A 21,846-nucleotide genomic window follows, 5' to 3' on the forward strand; every position below is an offset into this window, starting at 1 on the left:
GAGAAATCTTTGCCTCTTCACCTGACCAGGTGAGCTGTTTACTTTCTCTAGCTCATCAAAACCAAGACTCTCTGGCAACCTGAAGTATTGGGGAATTCACTGAAATAAAAGTGGCACTCACATGAAAGTAAGCATGAAATGACTGCAGCACAAAATGCCTAAGAATCACAGGAGCCCCCAGAAGTTTGAACAACAATCCAAGGCCAGGTTTCCTACTGCCATGTGACTAGATGTCAAAATATCCATACTTTATACATCATTTTACATTTAGTGAAGAGTTAAAATATTTGGGCTTTGAATGCCAAGAGAATAAGAAAGGAACCATCTTCATCTCATTTTGAACCCTAGACACTGAGTTCCTCTTGGTCCAAAAACCAAAGTTGTTTCTCCTGCACGTGTCAATAGATATTTTACATAGTAAATACAATCTATGTATTTCTTATTTGTTCCTTCTTTTTCCACACATCTGATAGATTATTCTCTTGAGACTACAAAAAGATCCTCCATTATTTTTTGACCATGTGGCCTTCTGTTGGATAAATTACATATCAAGTCTCTTATAATGAGTGTTTTTGTTAGGTCATTTGCTAATACAAATAATGTTGCAACTGTTTACACTTACTTCATTGATCTCATTTTTTATTATGCAGTTAGGTTGGATACTGCATCAAATTCACAACTGCATGTTTGTAGATACTTCCATATTTCAACATCTTGAGGTCACTCCATGGACCCTGTCACCAATAATGTGTGTCTGTGCGTGCTCAATTTTGTTGAACTCTGTTGCGACTCCATGTACTGTAGCCTGCAAGCTCCTCTATTCATGAGATTTTCCAGGCAAGAATACTAGAGTGGGTTGCCATTTCCTCTTCCAGGATCTTGCCAACCTAGGGGTCAAACTCACATCTCTTGCATTCCTTGCACTGGCAGGCAGATTTTTATCCTGAGCCACATGTTTCCCTACAGCCTCACCACAAGGTTCTCATCAAGTTTTACGCATCTGAGAGGTAAATAGCATATCTAGGGAAAGATTTGTATCTTTGCATCCTTTTTATTATTAGTGGAAGGGAACATCTTTCTTTATGAGTCAGTAATATTTCAATCTCTGGAAACAACTTGGTTCACATCCTTGGCATATTTTTCTATTAGCTTGTAGTACTTCTCCTATGGATTGGGGCACACTCTTTATTCTCCTGGTGAAACTAAGACTCTCAAGTTTTACAGTGCATAAAAATCATCTGGAGGGCTTGTTATTTATTCAACATTTTACTGATAAATGTCATACCTGACCCAGGACCCAGCATACCAATTCATGCCCATATCTTTATTCATGCGCTTCCCACTACTCTCATCCACACTACTGTATCTGGTGAAATCAGGTTCATTATCTACTTATCACATCTTCTAAGAGGCCAGGGAGGTCCATTGCTTTCTTTTCATTTACACAAAGAGAATCATCTGGACAGAGAATTTCATGGACAGGAAAAAGATAGGGACATCATTGGAGGGACCAGGGCAGAGGGACCTCCCATTTCACAAATATAATTGACCATTTGTATTTATCTTCCCACCAGATGATAAGGTTTGTGAAATCAGAAATCTTGCCCATGTTATTTTTAATGCACAGGGTCAGCACAAGACCATGTGCAAAAAACATTCAAAGTAATATCAGTTGATTGAAACTGGGGATATTTATTCAACATCATAAGGTTACTGAGATGTTGATAAGGATTGTATTAAGTCTATAGATCAATTTGGTGGAATGCTACCATATTAACAATATTGTCTTCCAATCCATGAATGTGGCCTGTTTATCCATTTCTTTGGGTCTTCTTTGACTTCTTTTGAAAATCTTATTTAGTTTTCAATGTAAAAGTTTTGCACTTTCTAACAAAGTGTCATTTTTACATATTCCTTCTCAGGAGACTTAAATTAACGGCTAAATCAGATGATCTTGTATCCTGGTCGGCAAGGAAAATTCTGAACCGTCATCTTTGGGAAAACTTTTAAAATATGTTCTCATGTTTGCTACAAGAACTCTTCACAGAACCATTATGTAAGGAAGTATGATGGGAATTCTTGATATTTAGATTGCTGGGAGAATTTTGCTTTTCTACTCCATATGGGATGCTCACCTCACTCTCAGCATAGTCAAAGGACGCTGATGCACTTCCTCAGTTGCCTTAGATTAAATCACCTGCTTCAACCTTTTTCTACAAAGTTCCTCAAGTTTGTAGGTATATGAAGATATTTGAAGGTATATGATAAGGAAAACGAGCTTCAGAAAACTGTCTTAAAATACCATAAGACAGGAAAGTGAGGTTCAAATACCTACATGAAGGGTAAACAATTGCTATGATGTCCCAACCTTTTCCTGGATTTTGTCCTAAAAACACTTGAATTACAAGCAACGGAACAGTTGGTTTCAATACATACATGCTTCAACTTCTTCACCCTCCATCTAAAGATTAATAACTTAGGCATTAGAAAAATATATTTTACTACTCACCATATGTGTGAGTGTTTGTAAGCCACTCAGTAGTGTCCGACTCTTTGTAACCCCATAGTCCATAGCCCACCAGGCTATGGAATTATGGAATTAGAACATATTGATGTTCTAATGTCAGTATCATTGTAAAAGGTGCATAAGGTCATCTAGATAAGTGACAAAAGTGACATGGCCATCAAATTCACCGTCAACTTTAGTAGTGAGAGGGTAACAGGCAAGAAGGCCAGGGCTCTCCAAACGGAGGGAATAGACTGCAAGTGTCAGACATTTTTTATCTCTTTCTTAAGTGGCAGGAGGAAACAAACAAGGGCTAGATTCTTTTCCCCTTCTCTATACAAATTTAAAAAGAGTTTTTTCTTAAAATTCTGTGTTACCATGATGACACCTGTCTCCACCTGAGCTTAACTTTTCTCAAACCTTGAGCTAACCAAAGCGTTTCTTACGGAAATGTTTGTCTTAAGCTATGTTAATGAACTATGTATTTACCCTAGACTCCCTCTTTCTTCAAGTCGGTTCGCTTAAGACTCAGAACAAATAAGGGCTCAACAAACCTGTATGTTTTACTCATAGATTGTTCTCCTAATCTATATTAATGAATCCATATATTTACTTGAAAACCTTTCTTCCCGATTCATGTCAATCATTTTATGGCCCGGGATGACTCATCTGGTGCTAATGTTATCTCAAAATGCATGTTGTGGGTGAGGGGCTTGGTGCCACTCTGAGTTTTGAGACATCTCCTTTCTCTATAATTAACAGATTGCTGATAGGTATAGAGCATGCAGCTACAGGCCAGCAGGGGGCACTCTTTCTGCCCCCTTCTTATGTCTATGTCAGAAGCTTTCTCTATCTCTTTTATACTTTAATAAAACTTTATTACCCAAAAGCTCTGAGAGATCAAGCCTCGTCACTGGTCTTGGATTGAATTCCTCTCCTCCGGAGGCCAAGAATCCTGGTGTCTTTCACGGCTCAGCAACAGCCTTTCAGTAGGACTCTGATTTGGATATATGCTATAAAAATATTTTGGAAATAATTGGGATAAATTGTATTTGCATGAGATATTTAAAGTTATTATGAAATTATTTTTTGTATATAATAGTATTATAATTATGTAGAGCATATTCTATACATTCTTCAATATTTGATGGAGATATAGTAAAGAAAAAGGTGTTACAGTATGTTCCCTGAAAATCATGTATTAGCAGAAAAATATATGTATGTGTAAATACATTGTGAAAGATTTTTCATATGGCATTATGTGAATAACTGTGGTCTCAAGGTAGAGTATATATAAGACTTTAGTGTGTCATTACACATAATTCTCTGTTTAGACTTATAAATAAAATCTGTCATAAAAGTAAATGCATAATTAATTATTAATTACTAAAATATATATGCTAATGAATTTTTAGGTTTACAAAGCTAACTTTGTGTATAGATATCTCATAAATATATGGAATTTTATTTCTACATGGTGATACTATGAAATCTAAAAATTAAAAATAACATTATTATAATACAGAAGGAATAAAGGGCATTTCCACTTCTGCTTCAGTTCAGTTCAGTTTAGTCGCTCAGTCGTGTCCGTTCTGCTTAGGAAATGGAAAATGGCAACCAGTAACAGAAAACTCATAAGAAATATCCTAATAAACTACAAAGTCATTCATTTTCTTGGACTCAGAGAGAGCTGATATACAACAAAGTAACCTAAACTCTAAGAAAAGAGTATCATCCACAGACAGACCATCAGGAAGGAACACTGATACACATATGCAAAGCACAAAAAGCAATGATCTAGCTGTCACAGATGATTAGGAGGAATTCATTTAAATTTTTAACCAGAGAAAATGCTTTCAGCTTTTCACTGTTCAGTATGATGTTAATTGTGAGTTTTTCTTATATGGCCTTTTCCACAAAACTAGAACAAAAAATTTTTAATGTGTGTGGAATTGCAAAAGCAACCTTGAGAAAGAAACACAGAGCTAAAGGAATCAAGCTCTCTAATTTCAGACTACACTACTAACTATAATTATCAAAACTGCATTGTACTGACACAAAAAAACAGAAACACAGATCAGTGGAATAGGATAGAAATCCCAGAGATAAATTCATGCACCTATGGTCACCTAATCTATGACTGAAGAAGGAATTCATAGGGCCTGGACTCCATCTCAGGCCTGTCTGTGCTGGCCGTGCTCGGCTGCCTCTCCAGCGGACTCTGAACTCTCTGCTTAGTGCCTGTGGGGACGACAATGGAAGGATAAGACCCCCTCCAGACAGGGGTATCTTGAAGATCACATCCAGGCTACTCATTGCCTAAGAGGAAGCATACCGTAATCACCCCTGTCTCCGGACAGGTCATAAACTTTTTTCGTATCTATCCGGATGTAATCACAGGCTTATTGGTTATTAACTGGTTGGAATGTAACCGCGGGCTTATTGATTATTAACTGTTTGAACACATAACACGTGAATGATGGGGTTATTGTGATTGTATTTACCCTTCCTTTGTAAGCCTCAAGGGATTTGGGGTAGTGGGTTTAGACACGTACACATGGGGTATAAAAGATTTTCACAAATGCTGGACGGGGTCCTTGGCTAAGAGGAGACTCTGCCTTGGGCCCGCTGGCGTAATAAACTGCACTCCACTATCTGCATTGTCCTTCTGAGTGACTCTGTTTCCTGGAAAGCATGGCTATAACAGGACAAAGGAAGGAAAAATGTACAATGGGGGAAAGACAGTGTCTTCAATAGTGGTGCTAGGAGAACTGGACAGCTACATATAAAAGATTGACATTAGAACACTTTTAAACACCATTCAAAAAAAAGAAAATCAAAATAGATTAAAGACCTAAATGTAAGACTGGGTATTATGAAACTCTTAGAGGAAAACAAAGGCACAACACCCTTTTACAGAATCACAGCAGTATCTTTTGGGGTTCATCTCCTAGAGTGATGGAAATAAAAACAAACAAAGGAGACCTAATTAAAATCAAAAGGTTTTGCACAGCAAAGGAAACTATGCTGCTGCTGCTGCTGCTGCTGCTAAGTCGCTTCAGTCGTGTCTGACTCTTAGCAACCCCAGGGACTGCAGCCAACCAGGCTCCTCCGTCCATGGGATTTTCCAGGCAAGAGTACTGGAGTGGGTTGCCATTGCCCTCTCCAAAAGGAAAGTATAAATGAAAGGAAAAGACAACCTACAGAGTGGGAGAAGATATTTGCAAATGATGCAACAAACAAGGAATTAATTTGCAAAATAACAAACAGCTCACAGAACTCAATATAAAAAAAGAAAAACACCCAACTGTGTGGACACAGTTGGAGAAGGAGAGGGTGGGACAAATTGGGAGGGTAGCATTGAAACATAGACTTTGTGTGTGTTCATACTGTCGATTCAGTTATGTTTGACTCTGTGTGACCCTATGGACTGTAGACCCCCCAGGCTCCTCTGTTTATGGGGATTCTCCAGGCGAAAATACTGGAGTGGGTTATGATGCCCTCCTCCAGGGGACTTTCCCAATCCAGGAATCAAAACCACGTCTCTTGTGTCTCCTGCATTGGCAGGCAGGTTCTTTACCACTAGCGCCACCTGGGAAGCCCCAAAACATATACTTTACCATATGTAAAATGGATGGCCAGTGGGAGCTTGCTGTATGATACTGGGATCTCAAACCCAGTGCTCCGTGACAACTTAGAGATACTGCATGGCGTGCGAGGTGGGAGAAAGGTTCAAGACGGAGGAGCTGTGTGTATACCTATGGCTGATTCATGTTGATGTATGCCAGAAACTAACACAATATTGTAAAGCAATTACCCTCCAATTAAAAAATAAAATTAAAAACAGACTAGTAGAAGCAACTCAGAGAAGGCAAGGGCACCCCACTCCAGTACTCTTGCCTGGAAAATCCCATGGACGGAGGAGCGTGGTAGGCTGCAGTCCCTGGGGTCACGAAGAGTCAGACACGACTGAGCGACTTCACTTTCATTTCTCACTCTCATGCATTGGAGAAGGAAATAGCAACCCACTCCAGTGTTCTTGCCTGGAGAACCCCAGGGACGGGGGAGCCTGGTGGGCTGCTGTCTATAGGGTCGCACAGAGTCGGACACACTGAAGCGACTTAGCAGCAGGAGCAGCAGCTCAGGTAGAAGAAATAAACAAACAAAATGCTCTATCGCCACCTACCGGAAACAAAAGAGAGGTCTTTAATGTCTGATGCATTGAATCATTAGAAACAAGCAGAAAGGTGTTCCATACTTCAAATGTGCAGAAGTACAACTCATCAAACACTATAAAGAACCAGAATAATGCTATCACAGAAAGAAAATGATAATCCTCTAGAAACCAAGCTTAACGTCACAGAGTATAGAGACTGAACAGACAGAGAATTCAAACAGCTGCCATGAAGAAACTCAACCAGCTATGAGAAAATTCAGAAAGGTAGTTTAATGAGCTCAGAAATAAAATTAATGAAAAAATAGGAATACTTCAAAAAAGATTGAACCTCTAAAAAAGAACCAAACAGAAATTTTGAAGCTTAGGAACTCAATAAACAAGGTGAAGTATGCACTACACAGCACTGGAAATTGAACAAGGTGATAAGCACAGAATCAGGAAATTGCATCTCTTTATTGGAATAGGTTTATAACAATTTAATACAGCAAAAAGGCTCAAGGGGGAAATAAAGCAGAAAAATAACTATAGTTACCTCAACTTGGTAACAAATTCACAATATATAGGGTTATCATTACCATCTTTCTAAATTCCATATATATGTGTTAGTATGCTGTAATGTTCTTTATCTTTCTGGCTTACTTCACTATGTATGACCCTATATTCAAAACAGAAAAAGAGACACAGATGTACAGAACAGACTTTTGGACTCTGTGGGAGAAGGCGAGAGTGGGATGTTTCAAGAGAACAGCATCGAAACATGTTATTATCTATAGTGAAACAGATCACCAGCCCAGGTTGGATGGATGAGACAAGTGCTCGGGCCTGGTGCACTGGGAAGACTCAGAGGGATTGGGTAGAGAGAGAGGTGGGAGGGGGGATCGGGATGGGGAATACATGTAAATCCATGGCTGATTCATGTCAAGGTATGACAAAACCCACTGCAATACTGTAAAGTAATTAGCCTCCAACTAATAAAAATAAATGAAAAAAAATTCACAGTACAAAATCAGATGATTTGAGACAACAAGAACACAAAATAAAAAAGATGGAATCCATGTAGGTAGATGTAGATAAGATGTTACCAACAGAAAAAAGGACTATTTAATCTGAGACACTGTATGCAAACCTCATGGCAAGCAGAAAACATACATCTAAGTCAGAGAAGCAAAACATTTAAAAAGAGGAAACAGAAAAACATCTAACAAAATCACCAAACCAAAATTGGCAGACAGAAACACTTGGAAAAAGGAACAGTGAATATATAGAATAACCAGAAAGCAAAAGATAAAATGACACTACTAATTCTTTTCTCTACCAATAATCATCCTAAATGTAAATGGATTGAACTCATCCAAGAAAAAGAGAGTAGCTAGATGGATTAAAAACAAGACCCAACTATATGCTGCCTGCAGGAGACTCACCTCAGTTCTAAAGGACAACATGGGCTCAAAGTCAAGGGATAGGAGATGATACTTCAAGCAAATGATAGCCAAAAAAATGTGTGTGTGGCCATACTTATATCACACAAAATATGCTTCAAGCCAAAAAAGTAACAAGAGATAAATAGAGATAGTATATAATAATAAAGAGGACAATTCATCAAGAAGACATGATAGTTATTAATATTAATATTTACATACTTAATATATGAGCAGCAAAATATATTAAGTAATTATTAAGAGACCTAAAAAAAGAAAATACCCTTTTTGTCACTCTTTTTTTATTTCTTCAATTTTTGAAATAATGAAATTATGATAACACATTTACAGGAGATTTGGGGAATACAGAACAAACTTACATATAGTTTCATTATATATTACAATTTTTTAAGTAGATAAATTAAATTTTTTAGTACTATAAGCCAATTCAACATAATTAAGACTTATACAATTTTCACACAACAGCAAGATACAAATTCTATTCAAGTTCCCATAGATTATAAGCCAGTAGGCAATGAAACATTTCCAGGAACATAAAACAAGGTGTAAAAGTTTCATGGTCCAAAGGTATTAAGATCATACAGAGTCTCTTCTTTTATCACTGGGATAATGTTAGAAATCAATATCAAAAGATATTTGAAAATGATGCACATATTTTCAAGTGCTATGTGACATTTACCAAGAGATTTGATTTAGCCATTGAAACCCTCAATAAGGTTAAAAGACTGAAAAAGCACAGAGGAAGATTGCAGAGAAGAAAGTATTTAAATGAGAAAATAATATCACAGGTACTTAAAAAACCACATGCATTTGGATATTAAATGTCCACTTTTAAATCATAGGTGTACCTAAGAAGCCATAACAAGGAAAATTAGAAAATATTTATAACAGAATAAAAATGAAAAGAAAATATATCAGAATTTGCTGCAGTTAGCTGAAAATATATCAGTGCAACACAATACAATAAAAAATCTTGAATAAGGTATGAAAACAAATAATGGATGCAACACTAGCAAAAAATACTGTGAAATTTGATAAAAATCTGTACTTTAGTCAATAATACTGTTTCACATGTTAATTTCCTGGGGGTTTTTTACAGCATAGCTTCTCTTTTATTCTCAGAAGTGGATCAGAAATTGCAAGCTTCATCAAATTTCTTTTTAAAATCACTAAAATAATAAGCTTTCTAGATTTTTAGCAGTAATACTAAATGCCAGAACAAATGGAACTATACAAAGTTTTGGGTGAATATAAGTTAGAAAACTAGCATTCTATTCATATTTAGTCGAAGTATGAAGCCAAAATGTCATATTTTTTAACTAAGCAAAAATTTGTAAGTTTTCTAAAATATAGATATTATATATATATAATATAGATGTTTTTATATATATATTATATATATATATATACACACACACACATATATTTGTAGTTCAGTCACTAAGTCACATTCTCCTTTTTGCGACCCCATAGACTACAGCATGCCTGGCTTCCCTTCCCTCACTGTCTCCAGAGTCTGCTCAAACTCATGTCCATGGAGTCGGTGGTGTTATCTAACCATCTTATTCTCTCCCGCCCCCTTCTTCTCCTGCCTTCAGTCTTTCCCAGCATCAGGGTCTTGTCCAGTGAGTCAGCTCTTCGCATCAGGTGGCCAAAGTATTGGAGCTTCAGCTTCAGCTTCACTCCTTCCAATGATTATTCAGGACTGATCTCCTTTAGGATTGCCTGGCTTGCTCTCCTTGCAGTCCAAGGGACTCTCAAGAGTCTCTCCAGCACCACAATTCAAAAACATCAGTTCTTTGGCACTCAACCTTCTTTATGATCGAACTCTTACATCTGGACATGACTCCTGGAAAAACTATAGCTTTAACTATACAGACCTTTGTTGGCAAAGTGATGTCTCTGCCTTTTAATTCACTGTTTAGTTTTTTTTTTTTTCTTTCGGTTTTTCTTCATTTATTTTTATTAGTTGGAGGCTAATTACTTTACAATATTGTAATGGTTTTTGTCATACATTGACATGTCTAGTTTTGTCATAGGTTTTCCTCCAAGAAGCAAACATCTTTTAATTTCATGGTTGCAATCACCATCCACAGTGACTTTGGAGCCCAAGAAAATAAAATCTGTCACTCTTTTCACCTTTTTTTCCAACCCAGCTAAGCCAGCTTACCAGATTCCTGACACAGAGAAAGTCATATAATAAATTTGTGTTGTCTTAAGCTGGTAAGTTTGGGGGGTAATTTGTGATAAAGCCATTAAAAACTAATATACCCCATGAGAGAATTCTCCTTGATGAGGCTTGACATTATCTTCTCAGCCTTATCTTCCCCTCCACACCAGACAGAGCTCCTCTGACACCTGAATGTTGGAAGGCCAGGGCTTATCTTACACTGCTCCTGCCTCAAGAAGCCTCCAACTCCATCTAAGAAATGATCCTTTTATGTATTGTACAAATGGGTAATATAGCTAATATTTTGTAATAACTGTAAATGGACTGTAATCTTTAAATGTTTTACATTTTTATGAAGTAAAAATTATATAGACTTATAGATTGAATAGATTTATAATGCTGTGTTAGTTTCAGGTGTAAAGCAAAGTGAATCAGTTATTCAGTTGTGTGTATATATAGATAAAGATATATATCCAATCTATTTCATTCTGTAATAACCCATATAGGTTATTATAACCTATATAGTATATAACCTATATAGTATATATAACCTGTATAACCTATATAGTATAACCTATATAGTATATATATAACCTATATATAATAACCCATATAGTAGTGTGTATGTCAATCTAAATCTCCTAATTTATTACTTCTCCCCACGTTTCCCCTTGGGTACATTTGGCAAGTTTGGTTTTTATCTTTTATAATTTTTATTGGGGTATAGTTGATTGTGTTTCCCTGGTGGCTCAGAGGTTAAAAAAAAAAAAAAACCCACTTGCCAGTTTAGGAGATGTGGGTTTGATCCCTGTGTCAGGAAGATACTCTTGAGAAGGAAATAGCAACTCACTCCAGTATTCTTGCCTAGAGAATCCCTTGGACAGAGGAGCCTGGTGGGTTGCTGTCCATAGGGTCGCACAGAGTCAGACATGACTGAAGCGACTTAGCATGCATGCATGCATTGGAGAAGGAAATGGCAACCCACTCCAGAATTCTTGCCTGGAGAATCCCGGGGACAGAGGAGTCTGGTGGGCTGCCGTCTATGGAGTCACATAGAATCGGACACGACTGAAGTGACTTAGCAGCAGCCAGTATTCTTGCCTAGGAAACACCATGGCTAGAAAGAGCCAGGTGGGCTACAGTGCAAGGGGTCATGAAATAGTCAGACATGACTAAGTGAATAAACAACAACAATAGTTGACATAGAGTGTTATGTTAGTTTCAGTATACAGCAAGGTGATTCTGACATTTTTTATTTTTTTAATTGATGACCATAGTGGTGCCCAGGACCCCAGCTCCAGTGAGGTATCTGTCTGCACATCCATGATAAAAATATACTTTGCATTGAACAATAACAACAAGAAAAGATCCTTTCTAACCAAAGCCTAAATGTAGCTCTTGAGTAAGGAAAAATCTTGCCGGATCTAAAAGTCCTCCTCAGATTCAGCTGCCTGTGCAAAGCCCTGAGGTTGCCCTGTTGGGGTGAGTTCCCGGTGGGATACAGTGACAGGAAGAGAATGAGTGGAGTGACCATGTGACTAACTCAGTCTGTGAGCCCCCCTAACTGAAGGTCGCCTGTGAAGTGGGCTGAATAGTGTATTAGTCAGATAAGACTGCTATCACAAAACAGCAGAGACAAGAGTGTTGCCAAAACAGAAATTTATTTTCTCATAGCCTGGAAGTTCAGGATTAAGGTGCAAGCAAGGATGGTTTCTGATTGAGTGCTCTCACTTTGGCTTGCAAATGGCCACCTTCTTGTCATGCTTTCATTCGTCCCTACCTCCAGGCACACACATGTACACTCCTGGTATCTCTTTCTCTTCTTATATGGACACTAGTCCTATTAGGCACCCCACCCATATGATCTCATTTTATCTTTTGTTGTTGTTTAGTGCTGAAAGTCATATCCAACTCTTTTGTGACTCTGTGGACTGTAGCCTTCCAGACTCCTCTAACCATGGGATTTCCCAGGCAAGAATACTGGAGTGGGTTACCATTTCCTTCTCCAAGGTATCTTCCCAATCCAGGGATCAAAGCTGCGTCTCCTGCATTGGCAGGCCGTTTCTTTACCACTGAGCCACCAGGGAAGCCCCACTTGACCTTAATTACTTCTTTAAAGGCACTACAGTTTTGCAACCCACTCCAGTATCATTGCCTAGAGAATACTCATGGACAGAGAAGCTTGGCAGTCTACAGTCCATTGGGTCGCAAAGAATCAGATCATCTAAAGCAACTTAGCACATGAGGCTTCAGCATGGGCTTCCTAGGTGGCGCTAGTGGTAAAGAACCTGACTGCCAATGCAGGAGACAAAAGAGAGACAAGGATTCGATCCCTAACTTGGGAAGCTCCCCTGGAGGAGGGCATGGCAACCCACTTCAGTATTCTTGCCTGGAGAATCCCATGGACAGAAGAGCCTGGTGGGCTAAGTCCATAAGGTCACAAAGAGTTGGACACCACTGAAGCAACTTAGCACACAAGCACGCAAGTGTTCAACATAAGCATTTAAAAGGGATGCAATTCAGTGGATAACAGTAGTTTCCTCTGAAAATTCATATCTATGCCAAATATCAGAATGATATCTCATTTGAAAAAAGGGCCTTTGCATGTGTGATTATTTAAGGATCTTGAGATGCAGTCATCCTGGATGAACAAGGTGGACCCTGAATCCAATGACTAGTGTCCTTATAGGGAGAGGAGAGAACACATTGAGACCCAGAAAAAGGGGAAAGGCCATGTGAAGACAGAGGCAGAGAGAGGAGTGCCATAAGCCAAGTAACATCTGGGGCCACCAGAAGCTGGAAGAGGTGATAAAGGATTCTCCCCTAGAGCTTTCAGAGGCAGTATAACCCTGCCAATATCTTGATTCTGGTATGGAAATGTGAAGATAAATTTCTGTTTTTTAAAGCCATCAGGTTTGTGATAATATTATACAAGCTGCAGGAAACTTACAAGCTGGATCTGAATCTAGGATATAGGCTCTGGAGTCAACCTATTTCCAGTTGCTAAGACATGTCCTACACTTTGCGACCCCATGGACTGCAGCACGCCAAGCTTCCCTGTCCAACCAACCTGCTTGGGTTTTAATATGGCTCCAGCACTTCGTGTGTGTCCTTAGGCAAGTTACAGAGCTTTCCTTTGCCTCAGTTTTCTCATCCATAAAGTTGGAATAACAACAGCACTTGCCCCATAAGACCGGTGTGTGGATTAAACGAGAGAGACTCATAAACTACTTACTAAAGTAACTATCACAATAGTATGTGCTCAATAAGTGTTAGCAGCATGGCAACCCACTCCAGTACTCTTGCCTGGAAAATCCCATGGACAGAGGAGCCTCGTAGGCTGCAGTCCATGGGGTCACAAAGAATCGGACATGACTGAGCGACTTCACTTTCACTTTTCACTTTCATGCATTGGAGAAGGAAATGGCAACACACTCCAGTGTTCTTGCCTGGAGAACCCCAGGGACGGGGGAGCCTGGTGGGCTGCTGTCTATGGGGTTGCACAGAGTTGGACACGACTGAAGCGACTTAGCAGCAGCAGCAGCAGCATTAATATACTCATTACACTATTACTATGTATTATGTATAATGGTTTGAAATCAGCTTTTCCACTACAAGTGAAATCAATCATGAGCGGATTTGTATTCCAATTTGTTGTTGTTTTGTCGTTAAGTCATGTCTGATGTTTTGACATCCTATGGACTGTAGCCCACCAGTCTCCTCTGTCCATGGGGTTTCCCAGACAAGAATACTGGAGTGGGTTGTCATTTCCTTCTCCAGGAGATCTTCCCAACCCAAGGATGGAACTCATGTCTCCTGCATTAGCAGGTAGATTCTTTACTGCTGAGCCACCCGGGAAGCCCTTGTATCCAGCAATCTATTCCAAATTTTCCCTTTCAATATTGAAATTCTAAGCTTCTCAAGCAATTCCCTTTTCATTTTCTCATTATGCCCTTTCCTAAAATGTGGCTCCCAGAGTAAGAGATGAGTTCTGGTATCAGATATGTGATTTTACATATTAGTTCACATCATGGATTTTTTTACTGTATTATATATGAACATCTAAAAGCTTTCTACTACAGATAAGGAAGCTGTGGTACATATACACCATGGAATATTACTCAGCCGTTAAAAAGAATTCATTTGAATCAGTTCTAATGAGATGGATGAAACTGGAGCCCATTATACAGAGTGAAGTAAGCCAGAAAGATAAAGATCATTACAGTATACTAACACATATATATGGAATTTAGAAAGATGGTAATGATAAGCCTATATGCAAAACAGAAAAAGAGACACAGATGTACAGAACAGACTTTTGGACTCTGTGGGAGAAGGCGAGGGTGGGATGTTTCGAGAGAACAACATGTATATTATCTATGGTGAAATAGATCACCGGCCCAGGTGGGATGCATGAGACAGGTGCTCGGGCCAGGTGCACTGGGAGGACCCAGGGGAATCGGGGGGGGGGGGCGGTGGGAGGGGGGATCGGGATGGGGAATACATGTAACTCCATGGCTGATTCATGTTAATGTATGACAAAACCCACTGCAATGTTGCAAAGTAATTAGCCTCCAACTAATAAAAATAATTGGAAAAAAATAAATAAATAAAAGCTTTCTACTTCTTTTACAGTCTCCATAGCAGGTAGGTGTTGGTTTAAAAATATTCAAAACCTAAAAATTGAGAGTTATGTTTTATTCAGTGGAAGTTTTTAGGACTTCAAGACCAGGAAGCAGCATTTCAAGTAGCCCTAAGATAACTGCTCCAAAGAGGTGAAGGGAAGAGCCAAGCTATATTTAAGTTTTACAACAATGGACAGGCAGTCTGAACATAAAAGATTATTGTTAATTAAGTAAAACCAGATACCCCAAATTAAGGAATTTAGCACTTTTCTTTGGAAAGATGCAAGGGTCTGAGCTCACTGAAATCATTTCTTCCCTATGCATCTCTACTATCTGGGGCCAGTATCCTGTATTTTCACATCCTGAGCTTCCTTTTCTCAGAGCTCACCATAGGGTGTGGCTATAGCCTGGTGGCTGATAGATTGGAAGTATCCTTCTCCTTCCTATGTTCCCTTAGGGCTCACATTAATGAGGTCACTCAGTCGTGCCCGACTCTTTGTGACCCCATGGACTATAGTCCTCTAGGCTCCTCCAGCCATGGGATTTTCCAGGCGCGAATACTGGAGTGGGTTTCCATGCCCTCCTCCAGGGCATCTTCCTGACCCAGGGATCGAGCCTATGCCTCCTGCAGCTCCTGCACTGCAGGAGGATCTTTATCACTGAGCCACCTGAGAACCCATGTTTACTGACATGGCAAGAAATACTCGATTTCTCATAGGCCAATGTTTTATATGCAGAAGTTGGCCAAGAAAAGTGGCTACTGGTCAGATATTGCATTTCCCACAGCAAACTAAGAAGAATGGTGTATACATGAGTGACAAATATTTCCTCACAATCAGGAAACAACTTAGCATGTACTGAACACCTACACACTCACTGGCCACCTGAGATAAAAAAAACAATAAAGAAATTGAAGTTGACATCTCAAGGAAGTCCTCCTCCATTCTACACTATTGTACCTCAAATTATCCAATCGCACACAAAAAGTCAATAGATTTACTACTTATGTTTCTTTCTCATCTTTCTTAACACATTTGGGGAGGGAAAGGTAACAGATTCATGGAATTTAAGCCAAAGCAATAATCCCGTGGGTGGAAAAATTAAAAATCACCTAGAACTTCCAAGTCCTTCCTTTAACCAAGGTGTCATCGTCTTCTCTCTGAGAAATTAATTAACATAAAATCCTATTTTCCCATTTATTCTTTCATTTCTCCAGATACTGCAAAAACAAGTCAAGGGGAAAAATGCAAGAAAAAAAAAATCCCAAACTGGGCAAATAGGTCCCACATCATATGGGGGTGGGGGGTATAAAACTCATTTAAGGATGTGCATGAAATGCACTTAAGCTCACAGCTCAATAAATTTTTATATGTGTGTAAACCCATATAATCAAGATGTAAAATATTTCCAGTCCCATAGAAAGTCCTCTCAACATCTTCCCAGTTGATAACTCCCCAAACTAGACACTATTCTGACTTCTCATTAAACAGGAGGGAAGGGGCAGGGCACAACATTTGACAGAATGACATAGCCCAAGGACACAACATAAACCAGTTGGAATCAAATGAGTCCTAGTTGGCAAACAAGTCAACTTCAACTGCACCTTGATCCTCAACCAGCAAGCTAAATGACACACCCAGGGACACCACGACAGTTTCAAGGCACTGTCAAAAGATCAAAAAGGGGGCAGTGGCCCACTTCCTGGAAATCTCCACCTCTTCCCCAAAATACTTGGAATCATTATTATTGTATTATATTAATATATAATATTATTTTATTATTATAATCAGTTCAGTCGCTCAGTCATGCCCGACTCTTTGAAACGCCATGAACCACACCAAGCCAGCCCTCCCTGTCCATCACCAACTCCCAAAGTCTACCCAAACCCATGTCCATAGTATCGGTATGCCATCCAACCATCTCATTCTCTGTCGTCCCCTTCTCCTCCTGCCCCCAATCCCTCCCAGGATCAGGGTCTTTTTCAACGACTCAACTCTTCACATGAGGTGGCCAAAGTAATGGAGTTTTGGCTTCAGCATCAGTCCTTCCAATGAACACCCAGGACTGATCTCCTTTAGGATGGACTAGTTGGATCCCCTTGCAGTCCAAGGGACTCTCAGGAGTCTTCTCCAACACCACAGTTCAAAAACATCAATTTTTTGGCACTCAGCTTTCTTCACCGTCCAACTCTAACATCCATATATGGCTACCGGAAAAACCATAGCCTTGACTAGATGGACATTTGTTAGCAAAGTAATGTCTCTGCTTTTAAATATGCTGTCTAGGTTGGTCATAACTTTCCTTCCAAGGAATAAGCGTCTTAATTTCATGGCTACAATCACCATCTGCAGTGATTTTGGAACCCCAAAAAAATAAAGTCTGACACTGTTTCCACTGTCTCCCCATTATTTGCCATGAAGTGATGGGACCAGATGCCATGATCTTAGTTTTCTGAATGTTAAGCTTTAAGCCAACTTTTTCACTCTCCTCTTTCACTTTCATCAAGAGGCTCTTTAGTTCTTCTTCACTTACTGCCATAAAGGTGGTGTCATCTGCATATCTGAGGTTATTGATATTTCTCCTGGCAATCTTGATTCCAGCTTGTGCTTCTTTCAGCCCAGTGTTTCTCATGATGTACTCTGCATATAAGTTAAATAAGCAGATTGACAATATACAACCTTGACATACTCCTTTTCCTATTTGGAAACAGTCTGTTGTTCCATGTCCAGTTCTAACTGTTGCTTCCTGACCTGCATACAGGTTTCTCAAGAGACAGGTCAGATGGCATGGTATTCCCATCTCTTGAAGAATTTTCCACAGTTTATTGTGATCCACACAGGCAAAGGCTTTGACATAGTCAATAAAGCAGAAATAGATGTTTTTCTGGAACTCTCTTGCTTTTTCGATGATCCAGCAGATGTTGGCAATTTGATCTCTGGTCCCTCTGCCTTTTCTAAAACCAGCTTGAACATCTAGAAATTCACAGTTCATGTATTGCTGAAGCCTGGCTTGGAGAATTTTGAGCATTACTTTACTAGTGTGTGAGATGAGTGCAATTGTGCCGTAGTTTGAGCATTCTTTGGCATTGCCTTTCTTTGGGATTGGAGTGAAAAGGGACCTTTTCCAGTCCTGTGGCCACTGCTGAGTTTTCCAAATTTGCTGACATATCAAGTGCAGCACTTTCACAGCATCATCTTTCAGGATTTGAAATAGCTCAACTGGAATTCCATCACCTCCACTAGCTTTGTTCGTAGTGATGCTTTCTAAGGCCCACTTGACTTCACATTCTAGGATGTATGGTTCTAGGTGAATGATCACACCATCATGATTATCTGGGTCATGAAGATCTTTTTTGTACAGTTCTTCTGTGTATTCTTGCCACCTCTTCTTAATAGCTTCTGCTTCTGTTAAGTCCATGCCATTTATGTCCTTTATTAAGCCCACCTTTGCATGAAATGTTCCCTTGTTATCTCTAATTTTCTTGAAGAGATTTCTAGTCTTTCCCATTCTGTTGTTTTCCTCGATTTCTTTGCATTGATCACTGAGGAAGGCTTTTTTATCTCTCCTTGCTATTCTGTGGAAATCTGCATTCAGATGGAAATATCTTTCCCATCAGATATTCAGATATCAGATGGGAATATTTTTATAATACCTCCCACTAATTGGCCCATGAAATCACCCAGCTCATAAAAATCAACCACGCCACATTTCAGGGCCATAGCAGTCACCCTCTGCAATGGCCCACATGCTGTCTGTGGATTGTGTTTCTCTATGAATAAATCCACTTCTTACCTATCACTTTGTCTCTCACTGAATTCTTTCCGTGATAAGACATCAAGAGTGTGGATATTTCTTTAAAAACTGGGAAAAAAACTGCCGTACGACCCAGCAATCCCACTGCTGGGCATGCACACTGAGGAAACCAGAACTGAAAGAGACATGTGTACCCTGATGTTCATCACAGTACTGTTTACAATAGCCAGGATATGGAAACAACCTAGATGTCCATCGGCAGATGATTCGATAAGAAAGCTGTGGTACAAGACAAAGATGCCACAAATAAAGAAAACTACAGGCCAATATCACTGATGAACATAGACGCCAAAATTCTTAACAAAATTCTAGCAAACAGAATACAACAACATATTAAAAAGATCATACATCATGACCATGTGGGCTTTATCCCAGGAATGCAAGGATTCTTTAACATCCACAAATCAATCAATGTAATACACCATATTAACAAATTGAAAGACAAAAACCATAAGATTATCTCAATATATGCAGAAAAAGCCCTTGACAAAATTCAACATCCATTTATGATAAAAAAAAAAAAAAACTCTCCAGAAAGCAGGAATAGAAGGAACATACCTTAACACAATAAAAGCTATATATGACAAACCCACAGCAAACTTTATCCTCAATGGTGAAAAATTGAAAGCATTTCCCCTAAAGTCAGGAACAAGACCAGGGTGCCCACTCTCACCACTACTATTCAACATAATTTTGGAAGTGTTGGCCACAGCAATCAGAGCAGAAAAAGAAATAAAAGGAATCCAGATAGGAAAAGAAGTAGTAAAACTCTCACTGTTTGCAGACGACATGATCCTCTACATAGACAACCCTAAAGAGTCTACGAGAAAATGACTAAAGCTAATCAATGAATACAGTAATGTTGCAGGATATAAAATTAACACACAGAAATCTCTTGCATTCCTATATACTAACATTGAGAAAACAGAAAGAGAAATTAAGGAAACAATACCATTCACCATTGCAACAAAAAGAATAAAATACTTAGGAGTATATCTACCTAAAGAAACAAAAGACCTATACATAGAAAACTATAAAACACTGGTGAAACAAATCAAAGAGGACACAAATAGATGGAGAAATATACAGTGTTCATGGATTGGAAGAATCAATATTGTGAAAATGAGTATATGATCCAAAGCAATCTATAGATTCAATGCAATTCCCCATCAAGCCACCAAAGGTATTCTTCACAGAAATAGAACAAATAATTTCACAATTTGTATGGTAATACAAAAAACCTCCAATAGTGAAAGCAATCTTGAGAAAGAAGAATGGAAGTGGAGGAATCAACCTGCCTGACTTTAGGCTCTACTACAAAGCCACAGTCATCAGGACAGTATGGTACTGGCACAAAGACAGAAATATAGATCAATGGTACAAAATAGAAAGCAAAGAGATAAATCCAGGTATGTATGGACACCTTATCTTCGACAAAGGAGACAAGAATATACAACGTCAAAAAGACAACATCTTTAAAAAGTGGTGCTGGGAAAACTGGTCAACCACTTGTAAAAGAATGAAACTAGAACACTTTCTAACACCATACACAAAAATAAACTCAAAATGAATTAAAGATCTAAATGTAAGACCAGAAACTATAAAACCCCTAGAGGAGAACATAGGCAAAACACTCTCTGACATAAATCACAGCAAGATCCTCTATGACCCAACTCCCAGAATATTGGAAATAAAAGCAAAAATAAACAAATGGGACCTAATTAAACCTAAAAGCCTTTTCACAACAAAGGAAACTATAAGCAAGGTGAAAAGACAGCCTTCAGAATGGGAGAAAATAATAGCAAATGAAGCAACAGACAAAGGATTAATCTCAAAAATATACAAGCAACTCCTGTAGCTCAATTCCAGAAAAATAAATGACCCAGTCAAAAAATGGGTCAAAGAACTAAACAGACATTTCTCCAAAGAAGACATACATATGGCTAAAAACCACATGAAAAGATGCTCAACATCACTCATTATCAGAAAAATGCAAATCAAAACCACAATGAGGTACCACTAAACGCCAGTCAGGATGGCTGCTATCCAAAAGTCTAAGAGCAATAAATGCTGGAGAGGGTGTGAAGAAAGGGGAACCTCTTTCACTGTTGCTGGGAATGCAAACTAGTACAGTCACTATGGAGAACAGTGTGGAGATTCCTTAAAATCTGGAAATAGAACTGCCATATGACCCAGCAATCCCACTCTTGGGCATACACACCGAGACCGAGGAAACCAGATCTGAAAGAGACACATGTACCCCAATGTTCATCGCAGCACTGTTTATAATAGCCAGAACATGGAAGCAACCTAGATGCCCATCAGCAGACGAATGGTTAAGAAAGCTATGGTACATATACACAATGGAATATTACTCAGCCATTAAAGAGAATACATTTGCATCAGTTCTAATGAGATGGTTGAAACTGAAGCCAATTATACAGAGTGAAGTAAGCAGAAAGATAAACACCAGTACAGTATGCTAACACATATATATTACATTTATAAAGATGATAACAATAACCCTATATGCAGGACAGAAAATGAGACACAGATGTACAGAACAGACTTTTGGACTCTGTGGGAAAAGGCGAGGGTGGGATGATCTGAGAGAATAGCATTGAAATATGTATATTATCAAGTGTGAAACAGATTGCCAGCCCAGGTTGGATGCATGAGACAAGTGCTCAGGGCTGGTGCACTGGAAAGATCCAGAGGAAAGGGATGGGGAGGGAGGTGGGAGGGGGGTTCAGGATGGGGAACACATGTAAATCCATGGCTGATTCATGTCAATGTATGACAAAAACCACTACAATGTTGTAAAGTAATTAGCTTCCAATTAAATAAGTAAAAATTTTTAAGAGAGAAATCAAAATCAAAATAGGAAAAAAAAAAAAAGAACCTGAACTTAAACTAGGTCTGTGATCTCAGTTGGAAGACCATGGGTTTTAGCTGGGTTTGAATCCCAGCCATGTGGGTTAGAGTCCCAAACAGCGTTTTGGCCTGGTTTGAGTTCCATCACATGGTTTCAAGTCCTAATCTGAGGTAAACTGTTTCACTGTCACCACTGATTATTTTTTCCTTAAACAATTAAAAAATTATTTTTTCCTTTCCTT

The 21,846-nt window shown here is 38.9% G+C and overlaps 1 protein-coding gene across 1 annotated transcript in view; it reads left to right on the forward strand.

The window, feature by feature from the left end:
• LOC133061636 (adhesion G protein-coupled receptor E2-like) overlaps window positions 1-3,670 on the forward strand; it is a 65,915-nt gene extending 62,245 nt beyond the window's left edge. The window contains exon 21 of the mRNA XM_061149607.1: window positions 1,923-3,670. Coding sequence (XP_061005590.1) covers window positions 1,923-1,931 — 9 coding nt within the window. The 3' untranslated portion in view covers window positions 1,932-3,670. The remainder of the gene's footprint in view (window positions 1-1,922) is intronic.
• The last annotated feature ends 18,176 nt before the right edge of the window (window positions 3,671-21,846 follow it).

Source organism: Dama dama, chromosome 9 (assembly GCF_033118175.1).
Source record: "Dama dama isolate Ldn47 chromosome 9, ASM3311817v1, whole genome shotgun sequence".
NCBI lineage: Eukaryota > Metazoa > Chordata > Mammalia > Artiodactyla > Cervidae > Dama > Dama dama.